This window comes from Tupaia chinensis, unplaced genomic scaffold (assembly GCF_000334495.1).
Source record: "Tupaia chinensis unplaced genomic scaffold, TupChi_1.0 Scaffold000047_1, whole genome shotgun sequence".
Classification (NCBI taxonomy): Eukaryota; Metazoa; Chordata; class Mammalia; order Scandentia; family Tupaiidae; genus Tupaia; species Tupaia belangeri.
In genome coordinates, this window is record NW_006159505.1 from 4,992,225 (window position 1) to 5,014,270 (window position 22,046).

Below are 22,046 nucleotides of genomic sequence, written 5' to 3' on the forward strand. Positions count from 1 at the left end.
ATATTGTTGAATTTATTGTTACATTTATCAGTGGTGCATGCCTTTTTTTCCCCCTCCCTTATTCTTTATGAGAGGGGGAATGACAGAAAACGAGGTAGGTATTTTTGACAAGGTCTTGCTGTGTTGTGGTCCTGGCTCCCAGTTGGCTAGGGGTATAGGTGTGTGCATCCCTGCCTTGGTGTGTTCAGGTTCTCAGGCTTCTAGCTTTCCAAGCGGTGACGGTATCTATGCACTGCCGTGGCTGGACAGGTGCTTCCCATTTTATTGCCTGTATGATGTTACTTCTGTAAGTACACCTTGATTTGTTTATTAATTCTCTTGTTGATGGAGATTCAAGTTGTTGTCTATGAACAATCTTTTATAAATCTTCTCATACATATATGTTTCTATTTTGGGGGGGGCGGTAAATACATAGGACTGTAATGCTGAGCCATAGATGAGATGTTTAGTTTTTTTAAGAGGCAGTTTTTCAAAATTGTAGTATTGTTTTACACCTTTGCCAGGAATGCATGCAAGTTCCTGTTTCCCCACATTCTTGCCAGCATTTGGTGTTGCCATTTTAGTTTTAGCTGTCCCAATAGTGACATGATAGTTCACGGTGATTTTAATTTGCATTTCCCTGATGCCTGAGATGCTGAGCACCTTTTCCTGAGTTTCTTGGCCATTCTTTTATGTTCTGTGAAGTATTTATTCACTCTTTGGTTCAGTTTTAATTGGGCCATCATTTTGTTTTTGTTTGATTTGTTCATTGTTCTCTATGGGCCACCTGGTGGTATGGTGGTTCAGGTGACGGGATCCTATATGCCAGCTGCACAGTTCAAGTCATGGACCCAGTGGTCGGGAAAACACCCTGGCCATATATGGATACCCTTAACCCTGGGAGGACAGAGAAGGGATTGAGGAATAGCCATACCCATGGGGAATGCCTTCTCTCTCTGTCTCTGTCTCTTTCTCTCACTCTCCTACTCCAGCAAGTGCATGTACCCTCCGACAAAATTTAAAAAGGGAGAGAGGGAGGAAAAGAAAGAAAGAAAGGGAGGAAGGAAGGAAGTCTTTTTATACTCCAGACATCATTCTCTCTCAGTTACATGTTCTGTAAATATTTTTCCTCAGGATGTGGACCTCTTTTTTATTTTCTCATTGGCGTCTTAGATAAACATAGTTTTAATTTTGCTTAAGTCTAATTTATCCAGTTAAAATCATATTCTAGCACCTTTGCTTAACAGATGTATTGTCCACCATTTGCTTTGATTCCTTTGTCAAAAATTAATTCTTCATATATGTATAGGTCTGTTTCTAAACTCTTTATTTTATTCCGTTTATCTGGGTTTTTTTAATCCTTAATGCTAGTACCATATTGTCTTGATTATATAACTTGATAGGAAGTCTTAGAATCTGTCTGATTTCAAGTTGGTTTGTCACTTCTAGATATTTTGCTTTCCTATATTTACTGTCAACTCCTTAAAAAACACAAAGCCTATTGAGATTTCAATTGGATTTGTAAAACTGTTAACTCATTTGGGAAAAACTATTTATAACATCTTAACAATATTGCATCTTCTAGTCCATGTATGCGATGCACTTTTCCATATATGTAGCTCTTCTTTACATTATCTTAATCATGTTTTATCATTTTAAGGTTGGGTTTTGCACATTTTTTTGTTTGTTTCATTCTTAAGTATTCTCTGGCTTTTGTGAAAGTATTCCTTTAAAATTTCATATCCCAATTGTTTGTGGCAAATATATATAAATATAGTCATTTAACTTTTTTTTTTTGTATCTTGTCTTTTTGTGTGTATATCACTTTGGCAAATTCATTTATTAGTTCTAGTAGTTGTTTTGTAGTCTTATCTAATGATTTCCCACATATCTATGAGCTATATTTAAAGACAGAGACACCAAAAACCAAAGACCCTACAAAATCACAACTAAAACAATAAAGCAAAATAGTTCTTTTTTTTTTTTTTTCAATGTTCCTCGAAGAATTCTTACTAAGAATGTAGTTGCTGTTCAGACCCAGGTTCAGCATTTAGTCCTCCTGTATGTTTTTTGTGTCATCTTTTGGTCTTTTGGTCCATTTCAGAGTGTTGGCCCCTTTGATTCAACCTTCTTCAATGGGATTATTGAAGTACTGAATTCTTTTTCTCATTATGAGTATCCAGAAGTAATAGTCAGCTTTTTTTTTATTTTAGGAATTATTTATTTAATTTTATTAATAATAATTATTATAGCTATTATTTTTAATTTGACCAAAGAGAGAGAGAGAGAGCAAGAAAGTAAGAAAGTAAAGTCACAATGTCCAGGACTCAAACCACAATTGGCCATGTGGGAGTCTAGTGCCTTAACCACCACTTGATCTGCCAGCCAGTAATAGTCAGCCTTGAGAGGACAGATACCTCTCTTTGACTTTAGCAAGCCAATTAATTTTTCTGGACTGTTTCCATGTCTGCAAGATGACAGGATTTGACCAGATTCTTTCTAAGGGCTTTTCTGGACTCGTGTGAGCTCTTCATTTTAGTTCTTAGCACCTCAGAGGCAAGTAGACAGGTAAAGGTTGTTTTAGAGTTTACTGTTTTAGGATTTATCGTAATTGCTGGTATTTCATTAATATGCTGGAGAATTGAGAAACAATCAGAAATTCCTTATTAATTCTGTTTATTCTAGAAGATTTGTCATTTATATCTGTGGCTCTGTGTTGGGAATTTATAGTGAACTCACTTTAATTTTTCTACAACTTATATTTCTAGGCTTCATAGAGCCCAGTGTGCAATTAAACAGACTCAGGTAACTGTTCAGAAAATTGGAAAGGAAATTGAAGAAAAACTAAGACTCACATCTACAAGCAATGAGCTGGTAGGTTTTTATGTTTACCTATTTAAACTCCTTCCTTTCTAAATGGGATTTTCATATTTTACTTAGATTAATTTTTTTTTCCAAAAGACTTTAGGTAGTAATTATTACTGTTTTTCATAATATTTCACTGAGACTTCTGTTGACATTTAAATGTTAGAAGTAAACTTTCCCATCCGCTAATAATGTAACATACAAAGTGCCTCCCTTATTCTGCCAGATGAAACTTGAGATTACATACCGTTATTCAGAAGATAATTAGCAGACTAACTTATTAATGTCTTATAGATGTGAACTCTAAACATGAATGAAAAATAGCTGCTAGGAGAAAAAAAATAAACTATAGGGACTGATTTCTTTTAAAAGATGAATTTTAAAATTATATTGATTGAGCATAATAGAGTGGTTTGTAGTCAGGGCTCACTTTTGGGAAATACTCATCTGGTGGAGGCATTTCCAAAGAAATAGCGATTCCAACCCAAATGGACAAAGTTAAGACATTAGTATAATTTTGGGTTGCTTTATACTCTTTATAGTGGAGAGGGGGGAAAAAAACATCAGTTTAAAAATTAAGATTCTATCTTTGTTAGCAGAGTCGTAGGTCTGACTAATAAAGTGAGCCTTTTTTAAAATGAAACGACACGGCTATGAATAGCTTTGAGTGTAACTTATGCTATGAATTCTGATGCTTAAAATAAAATTCAGGTCTTTGAGTCCTAGACAAAATTGTGTATATATATATATATATATATATATATATATATATATAGACTATTTGCACAAATTCATTATCACTGGTAGCACAAATTCATTATCACTGGTAGCACCGTCCAGTCGTCATTTATGCTGCCATTAGGTTGGCAGAAGGCCTTTACATCATCACATAAAAGCTTGTTACCATAAAAATTAGTTCAAGATAGTAATATAGTAGAAGAGTTATAGAAAAGTAGCAGTGCAATTAACCTAGAGACTTCTTGTTCATGGAATTTGATCTTAACCTATTAGGCCCAACCACGGTACATGTCCACAGACTCCCATTACTCAGCAGGCTGAGGCCACGTGGGAGGCCTGGGCTTGATTTCTGGCCCACCCTGAAAAAAAAGCACACCTGTAGTCCCAGCTCTTTGGGAGGCTGAAGCAGGAGGGTCACAGCTAACTGATGCCTTTGAAAAAAAAAAATAAAGTTTTCAGGTTTTATTGACATAGGGCACATGCACTCACTGGAGAGATATATAGAGAGCAAGAGGGAGAGTGAGAAATCACCTCCCAGGAGTGATGGCCATGCCGCAATCCCTTCTCCATTATCCTCATGGGGTTTGGGACATGTACACACATGTGTCTGGTGTGATTTTTAAGCTACTGGTTCTAGTCACACCACAGTCGGCCATGTGGGAGTCCAGTGCCTTAACCACCATGCCACCTGCTAACCCTGAGCTCAAGATTTTATAATAAAAGAAATAAATGTATTAGGTCAACCTGTATAAAATTGTTGCATTCAACTCATAAATTCATATAGTTCAACCTAATACATAAAATAGTGTTGTATCTGCAAATAGCAGGCACACGAGATATAGTAGCTACAATAACAATAGTGGCCTTTATTATATATATGACTTTCTTTTCTCTGGAAAATCTCCCATTTTGGAGACACTGTCAAACCATCTTTAGTTGTAATTTAGCCCTAATAAAGGACCAAATTCCAGACCATTTGAGGGGGAGAAGAAAATAGCTAATTTAATCCTTTCTGTAGCGTACAAAAATGCTACAGTTTTAAAACCTTTGGGGAGAAATTGCTAGGTTTTATTTTTCTTATTTTCTTCTCCCCAGGCAAGATGGGAAATTACTTGTTTCATTAAACGACAGCATATGCTTTGTCTCAGTGTGAAAAAAATGTATGTTTAATCCTATTTTTCTAAAATATAAGTGGTGACACTCAGAACAAGGTGATAGAATGTTTGAGTGTAAAGAGGTCAGGTTCAGAGGTTCACTGTGGGTTTTTATGCTGCCTAGTCAACATGGAAGGGAACCATTGGATTTCTGAACTGAAAATGAACCTAGAAATCATGTGCTTCCCAATAACCTAGTTTAAAACCACCACCACCCCCCCAGTACCTTCTCCATAGTATTTGTGACCATTTCGCATGATGTATGTACTTACAGGTTTGTCTCTCTGAACTCTATGAGGAGAGGAATTTTTGTTGTTTTCTTTCATCGCTGCATCCTCATTGTCTAAGATAGTGTTTGGCACATACTAGGTACTGAATAAGCATTTACTGACTTTGAGAATGAGTCTAGCATAAATGTCTTTTTTTAAAAAAAGAATTGTTGGGACCAGCAGTTAGCGTAATGGCTATGTCGCTGGACTCCCATGTAGTCGACTGTGGTTCGTGTCCTGGACCCAGTGGCTTAAAACTCACTCTGGGCGCGTGTGCGTGCGTGCCCAAAATCCCGAGAGGAGAACGGAGGAGAAGGGATTGCGGCGTGGCCATCCCCCCGGGGGGTGATTTCTTGATTTCTGTCTCTCTGTCTCTTTCTGTCTGTCTGGCGAGCACACGTGCCCTATAGCAAAAACCTCTCTCTCAAAAAAAAAAAAAAGAATTGTTTAATTTATTTATTTAAATTTGTCATAGGACATGCATGCCCAACAGAGAGAGAGAGATACAGAGACAGAGAGAAACAGAGACAGAGAAAGAAAGCCACCAGGTCCAGCATCCTAATCACTGTGCCACCTGCTGTCCCCCATAATGTCCTCTTGTGATGTGAAGGAAAACAGGGTTGATGAAGGCGAGCAACTTCCCGGTAATCATTTGATCAATAGAGACAGGGTTTGGTTCACTGTCTCCTTTCAGGGAAGAATGCCATCTAGTTTTATTCACATTCAAGTTCACCTGTAGCATATTGAAAACCTTTATTGCTACCTTTTGTTTTTTCATTCTCTTTCTACATTGGCCCACAGCCATCCTACTCTACCTCAAGCATTTTCAATGTGTAATAATTAATTTTACTCTTAGCCTAAGTGGAAATACAGTGAGAAGGTGTATTTCATGTCGAAAGAAGTCAGTTTACCTTCTAAGACCACATGTAATTAACTCTGCTATAAGAAATAGGGTTCATATTAATGACTTTCAAAGATTTGGCATTATGTCAAAGCCTGACCTTTTTTGGGGGGGGAGTTGAATTCTATTTCTTATAAAAGTTCTGCTGTTGTCATATTGAATTTTTACTTATACGTTGCAGATTTTGTCAGATGCCTTTCCTGTGTCTGTTGAATTAATTGTATACTTTTTTCTTTCTAATGTTATAGTGAAATACATTGGTTGGTTTCTGAATGTTAATCCAACTTTAGATTCCTGGGGAAAACCCTCTTGGTTGTGGTGAATTTTTCTTTTTATGACTGTTACTGGATTCAATTTGTTAAAAAAAATTTGAAGGACTTTTGCATATATATTCATGAAGAATATTCATCTGTAGTTTTGTTTTCTTGTAATTGTCTTGTCTGTTTTGTTGTCAGGGTAATATTGGCCTAAACTCACTGTTGGCAAGTGTTTCTTCTTTTCTGTTTTCTGGAAGAATATGTGTAGAATTGAAATTATTTCTTAAGTGTTTGGTAAATTTTACTATTAAAGCCTTCTGGGCCTGGAGTTTTCCTTGTGGGAAAGTTTTGAACTAGAAATTCAGTTTCTTTAATAGTTATAGGGTTGGTCAAGGTCTTGAGTTTTTATTTTTAGCCATTTCAATGTTGTGTAGTTTTTTTCATTTTGGTTCTAAGTTGCAGTTCTGTCATTAGTCTTTTTCATATTCTACTGGTCACTTGTGTATTTTTATGAAATTTCAATGCATGTATTTTTTAAGTTTCTTTTTTTATTTCTTCAGAGAAAGAGAGACCCTCAACAAGGCTGTTATGCTGTGACCCACACTCTAGTTAATTAGCCAGCCGGGATTATGAGCATGCATGGTATTCAGGGAGACCCTGAGATGGACATTAACACAAGACCTTTCCCATGATGCTCTAGTAGTGTTACTGCTGACCAAGCCAAACTGGTCCCAGTTCAAATATGTTTTTCTATAAAAAATATAAACTATTGGGCCAGCCAAGTGCAGAGGTTGAGTACTTGCTGGGAGAACTAGAACTTACATGGTTGACTGCAATTTGTGTCTTATCGCCAGTGGTTTGAAAAACATGCTAGGTGCATGTATGTGTGTGTCTAAAACCCTGATAGGATGGAGAAATGGAAGAAAAATTATAGCAACGTGAGCATGCCCTGTTTGGGGGCCCTTTTTCTGGTGAGCACATCTGCCCTCGCCAATCAAAAATATGTATATATAAACTCTTTATTTTAGATTTACAGGAAACTTGCAAAGATAATTCAGAGCATTCCATATACCTTTCATCCAGTTTTCTCCAGTGTTATTAACCATGGACTTTATTCATATTTCACCAATTTTTCCACTAATATATATTTTTTTAATAAATAAAATATTTAATTTTAGCACAGTTTTAGACTGATAGAATTTTGCAAAGATAGTACAGGGACTTCTCTCATGTAACCTATATCCATTTCTTCCAGTTATGATTATTATTATTTTTTAGAGAGATTATTTTAGAGATTTTTGCTATAGGGCGTGTGTGCTTGACAGAGAGACAGAGAAACAGAAAGCGAGAAATCACCCACCAGGAGAATGGCCATGCCTCAATCCCTTCTCCTTCACTCTCCTCTTGGGATTTTGGGCATGCATGCACACACACCTGGCATAAGTTTCAAGCCACCTAGTTTGGGACTCGAACTATGGTTAGTCATGTGGGAGTCCAGTGATGTAACCATCATGCCATCCGCTGGTCCCAATATTCTTTTCTTCATATGGTACATTTGTTATTATTAATGAACTTATCTTGATAACTTATCAGTGAAAGTCTGAGCTTTTTCAAATTTCCTCAGCTTTTACCTAATATCCCTTCTTGTATTAGAAACTCTCATCCATTAAATTATTCCATATTTTAAGAAACCATGCTTCCATAGGCTCCTCTTAGTGGTAAAAGTTTCTCAAACATTCCCTGGGTTTGACATCCTTGACAGTTCTAAGGATTACAGGTCAAATATTTTTGTAGAGTATCCTTTGATTAGAATCTGATATTTTTTTTCATAATTAGATTGGGTTCTTTCTTTCTTTCTTTCTTTCTTTCTTTCTTTCTTTCTTTCTTTCTTTCTTTCTTTCTTTCTTTCTTTCTTTCTTTCTTTCTTTCTTTCTTTCTTTCTTTCTTTCTTTCTTTCTTTCTTTCTTTCTTTTTCTTTCTCTCTCTCTCTCTCTTTCCTTTTTAAGAGAGATTTTTGCTATAGGACACGTGCACTTGCCAGAGAAACAGAGAGACACACAGAGACAGAAAACCAAGAATCACCTCCCAGAGGGGACGGCCACACTGCAGTCCCTTCTCTATCCTTTCAGGATTTTGAGCACGCACACACATAGGCCCAGTGTGAGTATAAGCTGCTTGTTGAGCCTGGGACTCAAACTGTAGTAGACTACGTGGGAGTCCAGCAATGTAATCATTACACCATCTGCTGGTCCCTAGATTGGGATCTAATGCCCTTTTATATGCCGTTAATCAGCCCAGGATATCACACTGACTTTAGTTACCAGGTTTTCCTAGTCTTTTCTGATCTACGACAATTTCATTTTCTTTTCTTAATTGCTGTGGTGAATTACTGTTGATGTTAGCCTTGGTCGTTTGGTTAAAGTAGTATCTCCCAGGATTCTGTGCTATAAAGTTTCTTTCCATACTCTGTTTTCTGAAAGCAAGTTAGTAATCCAGCCTATAATGAAAAGAAAGGGAGGAAATCTCTACATAAGATTGTTTAGAATTGCTTGTAAGGAAGCATTGTTCCTTCTCCCCCAATTTATTTATTTGTTCATTCAGTCATTTATTTATCTAGGGACTTAATGTATTTTTATTTTATACTTCAGGTTATAATTCATGCTATTTGGCCATTGGAAGATCTTTTAAATTGGTTCTTATTTCGCTTTTATATGCCCTCATCTCTTTGTTCTTTTTTTTTTTCTTTGAACACTTCATTAGTAGGAATGGAAGGTAACGTGGTGGTTGTGATGTTGGACTCCTACATGGCCGACCATGGTTCGAGTCCCAGACCTGGTAGTTTGCTTTCTCTCTCTCTGGTCAAATTAAATAATAATAAGAAGAAGATAAAGTACAATTAAATGAATAATTCTTAAAAATACACTTAAAGAATACTTCCTTACTGTCTGGCACTGTATAATTCAGGCTTATCTTGTATGTGCCCTGTCCTAGCCCTAGAATCAGCCCTTTCTCCAAGGAGCTCTGTTCCTTACATGGAGTATTTAGAACCAAGATCCAGGCTCACAATGTGCTCATTGCTCCTGAGTTGTCCCTTCTAGGCCTTCTTAGTGAAGAGTTCTGTATACACATATGTCTACCACACAGGTGCTTATCTTTTGTGTGGCCTATTGCAAAAATCTCTCTTTAAAAAAAATAAAAAGTAGTTTTGGGACCAGCAGTTAGCATAATGGCTATATTGCTGAACTTCCATGTAGTCAACCGCAGTTGGATTCCTGGACCTGGTGGCTTAAACTTACTCCAGGCACGTGTGCGTGCTAGCCCGCTCAGGATCCCAGGAGGAGAATGGATTGCAGAGTGTCCATCCCCCCGGGGGATGATTTTTGCTTTCTGTCTCTCTGTCTTTCTGGCGAGTGCACGCAACCTACAGCGCAAGAAAAAAAAAAAAAAAAAAACCTCTCAAAAAAAAAAAGTAGTTTCAGTTTTTTTCCCTCATTTTTCATTGAAATTTTTGCCTTTTTTGGAGAGTGTAAGTGTGTGTATGCATAGGATGTGTGTGGTGCGTGTGTGTTTCTGTATTGGATCCTTTCTCTTCCAGTCTGTGGTTTGCTTTTTTGTGTTCTTAATGGTGTTTTCTTTTTATAATCTTCAAATTTATAAGGGCACATGTGCTCTGCAGAGAGACAGAGAGATTGTGAGAGGGAAAGTGAGAAATCACCTCCCAGAAGGGATGGCCATGTTGCAGTCCCTTCTCCTCCATTCTTCTTTTGGGATTTTGGGCACATGTGCACACATGCCCAGCGTGTGGGTCCATCAGTCCATCAGGTCCGAGACTCAAACTGCAGACAGTCATGTGGGAGTCCAGCGCCATAATCACTACACCACCTGCTGATCCCTTTAATGGTGTTTTCTGAAGAGGAAATGTTTTTGTGTTTGATGGAATTCAGTGTATTTTGATTTGACTTGATTTTAATTCTCTTTCCCATGTCATTTCATTTTTGTGTTCTTTTCAAGAAATCTTTGCTTAACCCAAGGTCATAGGAATTTTATCCTATGTTTTAGTTTAGAAGTTTTATAGAGTAGAGCTTTGCATTTAGATCTATGATCCATTTCAAGTTAGTTTTTTTTGTACCAGATTAAGTAAAAGAAAAATTTGTTCCTCCTGTATCAATATTCAGTGATTTAGTGTCATTTGTTGAATAGCCTTTTTCCCATTTAATCGCCTTGATATGTTTGTCTAAAATCGGTCAATCACATACATGTGCATCTATTTCCAAATTCTCTTTTGTTTCATCAATCTATATATCTATCTTTCACCAATACCAAAATCTAAACTCTCTTATTATTGTAGGTATTTCATCCTAAAACCAGAATAGAGTAAGTCCTCAACTTTATTCTTTTTAAAAATTCCTGTGTTTTTTCTAAGTTCTTTGTTTTTCTTAATAAATTTTAAAATCAGCTTGTCGATGACTACCAAATGGGGCCAGAAGATGGTGCAGCAATTATGTTGCTGGATTCCCACATTGGTGACTGCAGTTCAAATCCCAGACCCGGTGGCTTGAAACTCATGCCAGACACGTGTGCATGTGTACCCAAGATCCCAGGAGAAGGGATTGCAGTGTGGCCACACTCGACTTTCCCTCTCACTGTCTGTGTCTATCTCTCTCATGAGAGCATGTGCCCTAATGGAAAAACCTCTTAAAAAAAAAAAAAGTGGCTGCCAAAAGGCCTACTGGGATTTTCATAAGGAGTTATAGATATAATTCTGGAGAATTGGCATCAAGTCCTTTAATTCAGGGACATGGCTTATACATCTCTTATTTGAATTTTTCTTTAATTCGCTCAAGAATGTGTTGTAGATTTCATAATAAGGGATATTAAAAATCTTTTGTTAGTGAGTGTTATGCCTATGTGTTTCATGGAAGTTTTATAGAGGGCATTAATGCAAGTGAAATTGTTTTTCATTTCTTATTTCTCATTTTTCTGCTGCTAGAATATAAGACTACAATTAGTTGTAATATTTTAAATGTATTAAGCAATGCAATTAATTCTAATGCATTCATCTTGTTTATCGCAACCTTATTATTAGTTACAGTTGTTATTTTGTAGATTTCTTGGGATTTTCTATGTATAAAATCGTGTCTTCAAATTTGTATAATTATATGCCCTTTATTTAATTTTCCTGCTTTATTTTAGTAGTTGGGACATCCAGTGCAATATTGAAAAAAAGTGGTAAAGACTGGAATCTCTGTCTTGATCTGAGCTTTAGGGAGAAATATTTCATTCTTTTCCAATAAACATAATGTTAGCGATTTTTTTTTACTGGTTTTACAATGTTGTTTATGCCTTGTTTCTGAGTTTTTAGCATGAATGGGTGTAAATTTTGCCAGTGGTTTTTCTGGATCTATTGAAATGATCATATGATTTTCTCCACTATTATGCTAATAAGGAGAACTACATTGATTTAGTTTTAAATGTTTAACTAGCATGGCATTTCTGGAATAAATCTTAATTGACCATATAATTGATTTTGTAAATTGTTAGATTTCATCTGGAAATAATTTAAGGACTTTTTGCACCTGTATTTATTAGGGTTATTGGGATGCAATGGTTTCAATGACTTTATCAGATTTTGTATTAGAATTATGGTAAAATTATTTGGACAGTGTTCCTTTTTTTCTACTCGTCTTGACTAGAGCAGAATTCTCCTGAATCTTGTTAATATTTTAGTTTACTGCTGAGATTTAATAATGTTTTTTGTCCACTACAATATTTAATTTTTGTCACTTAGCATGTTTTTTTGTTTGTTTGTTTGTTTTTCTGAGAGGTTTTTGCTATAGGGTGCGTGCACTCGCCAGAGAGACAGAAAGCGAGAAATCTTCCCCAGGGGGGATGGCCACATCGCAATCCCTTCTCCTCCACTCTCCTCTCGGGATCTTGGTCATGCATGCACATGCACCCAGCATGAGTTTAAGCCATGGAGTCAGGGACTCGAACTGTGGTCGAGTGCATGGGAGTCCAGTGACATAGCCATTATGCCAACTGCTGGTCCCACGCTTAGCATGTTTATAAGAGTGACTTTAAGTGTGTGTCTGGTAATTCTAACATCTGGGTTTTCTTAAGTTGGTTGACTCTTCCATAGAGAGAGAATCACATTTTCCTAACTTTTCACATATTGGGTAGTATTGCATAGTATCCTGGACGTGTTGAATACAATTTGGTAGAATCTTTGGGTTTTGTTACTTTGTTGTGAAGAATGTTGTTTTATTTTAGCAGGTAGTTAAATGTCAGGTCCAAACTATTGATATTATACCACAATGGACATTGACTTTGATTTCAGGTTCCTTTTTACCTTTAGTCATAAACTCCTTTCTGTTCGCCTCAACTATATCCAGCTTAGGGTTCAGTCATTGACTTGGGTTGAATTAAAATAGACTTTGGGGTGGTGTCCATTCTCTTGCTTCCTCCATTAGGGCAATTCTGATCACCTGACTTCTTTGCCCTAATTTCTCCAGCTAGAAAGACAGTTGGCTTTCTATTGGATTTTGCAGCCACTCTCAGGGAAAGCCACAGAGGAGAAATCCACTTCATGTGTTAGTCACTCACATCGGGTTCTAAAATACACCTTACAAGCCAAAAACTAGGCCTCTTCCATCAAACAGTTAGCCAGTTTGTGAATGCAAAGGGCAAAGTTGTAGAAGGTAATTAATTCTCCAGGATGCTTAAGTAGTAGTTCTTTGTTTCTTTGTTTCTTTTCTTTTTTTTTTTTTTTGGAGAGGTTTTTCGCCACAGGGCGCGTGCGATCGCCAGACAGAGACAGAGAGACAGAAAGCGAGAAATCACCTCCCAGGGGGGATGGCCACGCCACAATCCCTTCTCCTCCATTCTCCTCTCAGGATCTTGGGCACGCACGGACATGCGCCCAGAGTGAGTTTTAAGCTACCGGGTCCGGGATGGGAACCGTGGTCGACTACATGGGAGTCCAGCGACATAGCCATAACGCTAACTGCTGGTCCGCCTAGCTCTTTATTTCTTATCCAGTCTACAGATGTTATCTATGGGAAGACTGATTTGTTAAGTGCTCATTCTCTTGTTTTAGTAGAACTATGTTGTATTATTGTTTTTTTTTTTTTTTTTTTTTGCTTTGTCTCCCTAGCTAGACCTAGATTCTAGACTTGATATCATCACTGAGTTCTGTGAAATTAATGGATTTGATGAAATAGTGTCTAAGGAAATCTTATCCCTTTCATAGTGGTTTACTAGTATAAGTACAGTGGAAATAACCCATAAATGACATTTGAAAGCAAATCTGTTCATTTTTAGGATAACTGCCATAGGTCTAAGCTTTTTTTAAAGATTTTTAAATTACTTTTGACTATGGGGGAATGACTATGATAATCTCAAATTAGAATATATCTATTCATATTTACAGTACTGAAAACTAAATACGAGATATTTTAAAATATTAATTTCCTAATTCATTTTTAGATGCCGATAATAAATCTACTAAGTGTTACTATAGTAACATATTTTTAGGTGTATTTATTTATATCTTCCATGAGAGAGATGGGAGTTGGGTAGAACACCAACATCGTCTTCATGCCACAATCTACACATAGCCTCAGACAGCCATGATCATGGGCATTTGTGGATGTGTCCAATGTGTACAGAAAAACTTCAAGATTGAACCTGGGACCATCCCATCTGGCTTCAGCATGGTAGAGTGTTGTATTATCACTGTGCCACTATGTTTGGCCAATAATACATTCTTAGAAAAATAAGTATAATTTTCTAAACAAAATATGTAGATAGAGATGCATTGTTTTACATTTTTTGTGAGTTTAGCTTCTATTAAGGTAACATCTAGTTTAATAAAAGACACACCTGCATTCTCATACCTACTTTTGCAGTATTTACTGTAATATAATGAATCTTGTATACTCTGTACACTCTACTATACACTTATGAGAATAAGATTGAAAAAGAGACTCGGAAAGACTCAGGAACCCTCATGACTCCCTGGACCATTATTTAAGAACTTTTCTGTAAGGTTTCTTAGCTCCAGTACGACTCATGAGAAGATAGGTGTTTCCATTAACATGTTGTTTATAGATGAAACAAATGTTTCACTGCCAATAATTTTTTTGGTAAAGACCCATAAGTAGGAATGTGTGTGCCAGCAAATAGATGAGTGAATCTATGTTGGTTCAGCTATGGTGTTGTATAAAAACACTACAGTCCTATTAAGTGTGGCCCATTGAATGCAATATTAGCGATACTTGGAATAAATGTAAGTAGAACATAGAAACCCATTAGAAGACACTTACAGAACGTTGAGTTCTTTAAGCAGCATGTCTTTGATGCATTAGAAAGGAGGTAGAAACAGATCTCACATGGCAAGATTTGTTTACTTTGCTCATCATAAATTAGAGCCAATGACTTGATCTGGTTCTCTAAATGGGACAGTTCCACATGGACCATAACATAAACCCACTATATAAATGCTTTCCTATATCAGCTTAATGTTTAGATTTAATTTGTAACCTCAGTTGGGTTGTTTCCATGTTTTAAAATCTCATTGACATTTTTTTGTTTTGTTTTGATTTGCTGTAGGGCATGTACTCTTGTGAGAAAGAGATAGATATATAGAGAGAAGTCACCCCCCAGGGGGAATAGCCATGCTGCAATCCCTTCACCTCCATTCTCTTCTCAGGATTTTGGGTATGCATACACGTGCCCAAAGCTGCTGGATCCTGGACTCTACCTGCTCAGTCCGCCATGTGGGCATCCAGCTGCCTTAGCCATCGTGCCACCAGCTGGCTCCAATCTCATTGACTTTTGTCGTTTGTTTTTATAGTAGATTGGCAGGGCAAAATGGCTTTTGTCTGCAGGAGTCTTAAATTCATTTCTCATTCTTGTAGGTCCTTCATAAATGTTTATGTTGTTAAGAAAAATTGCTTAGGATCATTTTTGTAAAGGCATATTTCATAGGCTTTTTGAGCCAGATATAATAATGATGATTGGAAATAAGCTTTTCTTATTGTTTTTGTGGTTTAAATGTCTTTAATGGATGATCATGCCATCTGCTTGGAATGAATATTTCAAGGATAAGGAAGGAAGCATTTTGGGTGAGAAATGATTGCTGTAAAGTACTTTCAACACAACTGCCAAAGGTCATTTTCCATATCATTTCTTTTGCAAGGGCATCCCAGGCTTCCATATTGTCTATGAATCATATTGAGATACTGTATTTTTCCTTTTAAAAATTTCAGTCAGTTTATCTCAGGTCTCAGTGAAGTATTCAATTTGTTTAATGGATGGATTTTTTTTTTCTATTATGGTTTTAATTAGCTATTATATACCTTATGAAGGACACAAGAATTTAGTAGGTATAGCCAAATTGCTGCTATTTGGTTAAGATTTATGTTATGGAAAAAATCATTAAAAGTATATTTTTGATATTACAGACATGCCTCAATTTATTATGCTTTTCTTTTATTGCGCTTCATACTGTGTTATTTATATATTGAAGGTTAGCAGCAACCTTGTGTTGTACAAATCTTTTAGTGTCATTTCCCCAACAGCATTTACTTAACTTCATGTCTCTGTGTCACATTTTGTTAATTATCACAATTATTATTATTATTAAATCTGTTATGATCTATGATTGGTGATTGCAACAGTTTGCCATAAACCATACCCATATAAGATGGCAACTTCTTTGATAAATGTGTGTGTTCTGGGTGTGAAATGTACATATTTTGGAATTTTCACTTTGCAAACTAAGTAATGTGATTGAATATATAAAAGAAATGGAAATAATAATAATAATAATAATTAAAAATAACAAAAAAATTTTTTAATGTGTTTGTTCTGATTGTTCTATGGATCAGTGGTTCCCTCATTTTTCACCCTGTCCTCAGGCTTCCCCATTCCCTGAGACACATCAGTGTTGCTATTTGGTTATTACTATCCCTACAGATGCCTCTGTGTGTCCAAATAAAAGGAAGAGTTGCACGTCTCTTACTTTAAGTCAAAAGCCAGAAATTATTAAGCTTAAGGAGGAAGGCATGTCAAAAGCCAGGACAGGCCAAAAGCTAGGCCTCTTCCACCAAACAGTCAATTTGTGAATCCAAAGAACAAGTTGTTGAAGGAAATTAAAAGTACTATTCCAGTAAACTCTTAAATGATGAGGAAGTGAAACAGCCTTATTGATAATGGAGAATATTTTAGTGGTCTGGATAGATTAGACCAGCTATATTTCCTTAAGCCAAAGTCTAATTCAGATTTAAGATTCTAACTCTCTTCAATTCTGTGAAGGCTGAGAAAGGAGAGGTGACTGCAAAATAAAAGTTAAAAGTTAGCAGAAGTTGGTTCATGAGGTTTAAGGAAAGAAGCCTTAACATTAAAATGCAAGATGAAATAGCAAGTGCTGATGTAGAAGCTGCAGCAGATCTAGCAAGTTCATTGATGAAGATGCTGAACAACAGATTCCAATGTAGACAGAACAAACTTCTGTTGGGAGAAGATGCCATTTAGGACTTGCATAACTAGGGAGTTCTACAGCCTGGTCTCAGAGATTGAAAGAACAGGCTGACTCTCTTGTTAAGGGCTATTATAGCTGGTAACTTGAAGCCAGTGTTCATATATCATTCCACAAATCCTTGAGCCCTTAAGAATTATGCTAAATCTACTCTGCCTCTGTTCTATAAATGGAACAGAAAAGTCTGGATGACAACACTTCTTAACAGCATGGTTTATTGACTATTAAGCACACTGTGGAGAGCTATTGCTTAGAAAGAAGGATTGCTTTCAAAATATTACTGCTCATTTACAAAGCACCTGGTCACCCAAGAGCTCTGATGGAGATGTATAAGAGATTAATGTTGTTTTCCTGCCTGCCAACAGAGAAAATCCATTCTGTAGCCATGGATCAAGGAGTAATTTTGACTGTCAAGTCTTATTACTTAGGAAATACATTTCATAAGGTTATAGCTGCCAGAGATAGTGATCCCTCTGATAGATCTTGGCAGAATAAATTGAAAACTTGTGAATATTGTTAAAATGATAACAAATGATTTAGAATATTACATAAACTTAGTTGATAAAGCAACTGCAGGGCTTGAGAACATTGACTCCACTTTTGACAGAAGTTCTACTGTGGGTAAAACACTATCAAACCATATCATGATAGAGAAATCTTTTGTGAAAGAAAGAGTTGATCAATAAACCAGACTTCACTGTTGTCTTATTTTAAGAAATTGCCGCAGCTACCCCAACCTGTAGCAGCTCCCACTGATCAGTCAGCAGCAATCAATATTGAAGCAAGACCCCTTGCCAGCAAAAAAAGATTATAACTTACTGAAAATGCATATGCTTACAAGCATTTTTTGGCAATAAAGTATTTTTAAAATTAAGATATGTATCTGAAAAATTTTAGACATAATACTAATACATATTTAATAGGCTACAATCATGTAAACCTAAATTGTTTATGCATTGAGAAACCAAAACTTTGTGTGGCTCTTCTTATTACAATAGTCATTTACTGCAGTGGTCTGAAACTGAACTCACATCATCTCTGAGGTATCTCTGTATTTGATAAAGACCAAGAGAGAAGGGTATATGCAGTCATAGTGCAATAATTGCATGTTTGTGTGTGTGTGTGTGTGTGTGTGTGTGTGTGTGAACACATTTGCAGACACATATCTTTATTGTTAGGGCAGGATTTCAGATTTGTATCTGGAGGCAAATTCAAGTAAGGTATTTGGAGACAAAAAGGAGTCTCAGTAAACTTTAAACCATGGTTTACAAGAAGTTTAAGTAGCAAATATTTATATGAAAAGGTAAGAACCTTATTTAACAAACTTAAGTCTCTGGTAGAAAGTGTCAGTGAATACATTTTATTAAATGAAGATTTAGTAGAATATATATTTTTTTAGTCTGTATGTCTATGACTTTTTTCTTTTTTAATTGCCAGAGGGTATATGTGCTCACTAGACAGAGGCCAACAGAGAGAGGGAGGAAGCACCCTCCTCCCCAGTGGGGCATGGTCTTGTCACAATTCCTTCTCCTCCATTTCTCTATCACGTCAGGATTTGGGACATGCATGCCCATGCATCTGGCATGTTTTTCAAGCCATCAGGGCCAGAATTTGAACCACAGTCACCTATTTGGGACCCAGTTCTCTTTAACTACTAGGCTACAGGTTATTTGTGTTATACAGTTTTATGATGGTTTTTTTTTTTTTTTTTTGAGAAGTTTTTGCTATAGGGCACTTGCACTCTCCAGACAGAGAGAGAGACAGAGAGACAGAAAGCAAGAAATCACCCCCAGGGGGGATGGCCACGCCACGATCTCTTCTCCTCCATTCTCCTCTCGGGATCCTGGGCACACACACACACGCGCCCGGCGTGAGTTTTAAGCCACCTGGTCCGGGACGCAAACTGCGATCAACTATGTGGGAGTCCAGTGACGTAGCCATTACGCTAACTGCTGGTCCCTGCAGTTTTATGAGTTTTGACAAATGCATTGTGTCACATATCCACTGCTACAGTTCTCTGAGTTCATTAGTGTTGTTGTAACAGAAATACCTGAGACTGGATGACTCATAAAGAGAGGAATTGGGTCCAGCAGATGACATAGTGGTTGTGTCACTGAATTCCCACATGGCTGACCATGATTCAAGTCCTGGACCCAGTGACTTCAAATCACACCAGGCACATGTGTGTGCTTACCTAAAATCCTGAGAGGAGAATGGAGGAGAAAGGACTGCAACATGGCCATCCCCTTGGGGTGGGGAGTTTCCTCACTTTCCCTCTTACTTTGTCTTTCTCTCTCTCTGGCAAGCACATGCACCCTAAGGCAAAAATCTCTTTAAAAAGAGAGAGAGAGAGAGAGAGAGAGAGAAAGACAGAGAGAAGAGGTTTATTGGGGTCACAATTTCAGTGTCTGGAAAGTCCAAGAGCATAAGATTGGCATCTGGCTGGCTTGATTAGTCAGAACATGGCTGAGAGAAACAAGGAAAGCAGGAAAGCAGAGGGAGAAGGACCTGCAGGCAGTTGACTTGCTTTCATACCATCACACTCTCAAGGGAACTAGTTAAGGAGAACTGAGGATGTCTTATCCTATTCATGAGGAATCTACCCCCATATCCCAAATACCTCCTTCTAAGACCTACTTTCCCAAACTGCCACATAGGGTTTCGAGTTACAGCATGAGGGTTTAGAAGGGTCACTATATTCAAACAATAGCAATAGTATCCTATAGAATAGTTTCACTGCTCTGAAAATCTGTGCTCCTTGGCCTGCTGATAGGATTAATTACATTAACTGCTTTTCGAATGTTGAACCAACCTTGCGTACCTGGGATAAATTCATTTGGCTGTGTTGTATACTTCTTAAATAACATCGGTTTTGGATTGTTAATATTTTGTGATGACTTTGTTTGGTATTGGGGTTACATTGACGCTGCCCTCATAGAAAGAGTTAAGAAGTGTTCCCTCACTTCTAATTTCTAGAGGAGGTCCAGCTGCTATAGTACAATGGTAACGCAAATGCCCTGAGAGGATGGAAGCCATATCGCAAATATGGATTCCTGAGTCTGCCTAAGAACATGCTGGTTGCCAGAATTCTGAGAAAATGGAGGGCTAGGTAGAGGGATCATGGAATGATGAAACCCTGTTGAGGGTACTTCTTTTTCTCTCTCTCAGGTGTCCACATGTGCTATCATAAAAGAAAAATTAATTACTGGAAGAGATTTCTAAGAATTAGTATCCTTTCTTGTTTAAGTATTTGGTAGGCTTCACTACTAAAACCAGTTAGGCCTAGTCCTTTTTGTTTTGGAAGGCTATTAATTGTTGATTTAATTTTTAAAATCAATACAGGCTTGTATATGCTATCTATTATCTCTTAGTAGGAATTTTGGTAGATTTCTCTCTAAAAAATTTTTGTCTATTTCATGCAAGTTATTAAATTCATGGGCATGGTGTTTATAGCATTCTTTAGTTACTCTTTTAATGGGATCAGTGGTGATCTTTAATTCCTTATATTGGTCATTTTTGTCTTTTATATTTTTCTTGGCTAGCTTGGCTACCGTTTTATCAATTTTATTGAGCTTTTGAAAGAACCTGCTTTTTATTGATTACTGTCCAGCATGGATGAAAGTCCTAGGTTCCTACTTCGCCTTCTCTGAAATGGGCAGGAGATTAGAGCATGTAGGTTTGGCTTGGCAAGAGTGGAAATCTACTTTTTGTTTCTGTGTATTTTTCTGTTCTCAATATTTAATATAAATGGGGTCATATAGTGTGTGTCCTTTTATAAAATTTTCTTTTACTTGGCATTAGTGTTTTTGTAATTTTTTTAAAAAGATTTTATTTATTTATTTATTTATTGTAGTTTGACCGCAGAGAGACAGAGCAAGAGAGAGAGAGAGAGAAAGCGAGAAAGCAAGCTGTCAGGTCTGGTACTTGAACCATGGTCAACCATGTGGGAGTCCAGCATCGCTAACCTCATGCCACCTGCCGGGCCTAGCATAATGTTTTTAAAATTTATCTATTTTTCAGTACTTGATTTTTTTCCCTTTTTACTGCAAAATAGTATTTGATTGAATGTATGACTTTTATTTATCCACTTAACCAATTGATTGGCATTTGGGTTATTTATACTTTTTGCTATTATATTACTGTGAACATTTGTGTTCAGAGTTTTGTGTGGACCTATTTTTACTATTGTCGGGCATCTACCTCAGAGTGGAATTACTGGGTTCCATAGGAACTCTGTATTAAATTTTTCAAAAACTCCATTTCTTTTTTTATTAATAACTTTGTTTCTTTATTGCATTGTGATGTCAGAAAAGAAACCTGAGATGCTTTATAGTATCTTTCTAGTCCCCAGGTTTATGATCTATTTCTACTCTTATTCTTTGCTTATTTCTGTATTCTTTCCAATTAAATGATGGCAGCTGGAAATTATGTTACTTAAGAGATCCACAGAAATGATGAGCATTGAAGTGTTTTAAAACATTATTCATTTTTGAAACAGCGAGAATTATATATCCGTTTTGTGGATACATTAATTATTTACAGTCACAGCCTTTATAAATTTATCTGTGGGTTTTTTTTTTAGAAAAAAGAAAGTGAGTGCCTGCAATTGAAGATTTTGGTGCTTCGAAATGAACTGGAAAGACAGAAGAAAGCTTTGGGACGAGAGGTGGCTTTACTACATAAACAACAAATTGCACTACAGGACAAAGGTGAGTCGAAACACCCTATAGACAGCATAACCTTCACATTTAGTCATTTTTCTTTCTTCTCCATAGGCTCAAACAATCATCTTTGCTTAAATAGGCTGATAGAATTATATATATATATATATATATATATATATATTTGGGGCATGCATGTAGATGTGCCTATCAATGATTTTCAAGCCACTAGGTCCAGGACTCAAACTAAGACCAGTCCTGTGGGAGTCTAGCACCTTAACCACTACACCACCAGCTGGCCCTCCTGTAATTTTATAAAAAACTTCTTGAAGTATTTTAAAGTCAATACACAGAGAAAATGATATGAACCCATGTATATGTGCAGCTCAAATTTTCACAAAGTGAACACACCCATGTAAGCAAAATCTCAATGAAAAAGCAGTGTTACAAAGATCCTGCAACCTCAGAAGCCTCCTCATGTTCCCTTGCCTTCACCCTATCTCCAGCTGGTAGGCAACCAGTATCCTGACTTATTAGACTAAACACTGATTTTGCTTGATTTTGAACTTCATAGAAATAGAATCATATATGCGCATTTTATGAGCTGGCGCTTGTTCCACATTATGTAGCTGTCGTTCATTCATTCTTTTTTTTTTTTTTTTTTTTTTTTATCTTTTCTTTT

The 22,046-nt window shown here is 36.7% G+C and overlaps 1 protein-coding gene across 1 annotated transcript in view; it reads left to right on the top strand.

Moving 5' to 3' along the window:
• UVRAG (UV radiation resistance associated) overlaps nucleotides 1-22,046 on the top strand; it is a 309,776-nt gene that overhangs the window by 127,521 nt on the left and 160,209 nt on the right. Inside the window, exons 7-8 of the mRNA XM_006141150.3 lie at nucleotides 2,748-2,853; nucleotides 21,286-21,412. Of these exons, the coding sequence (XP_006141212.1) occupies nucleotides 2,748-2,853; nucleotides 21,286-21,412 (233 nt within the window). The remainder of the gene's footprint in view (nucleotides 1-2,747; nucleotides 2,854-21,285; nucleotides 21,413-22,046) is intronic.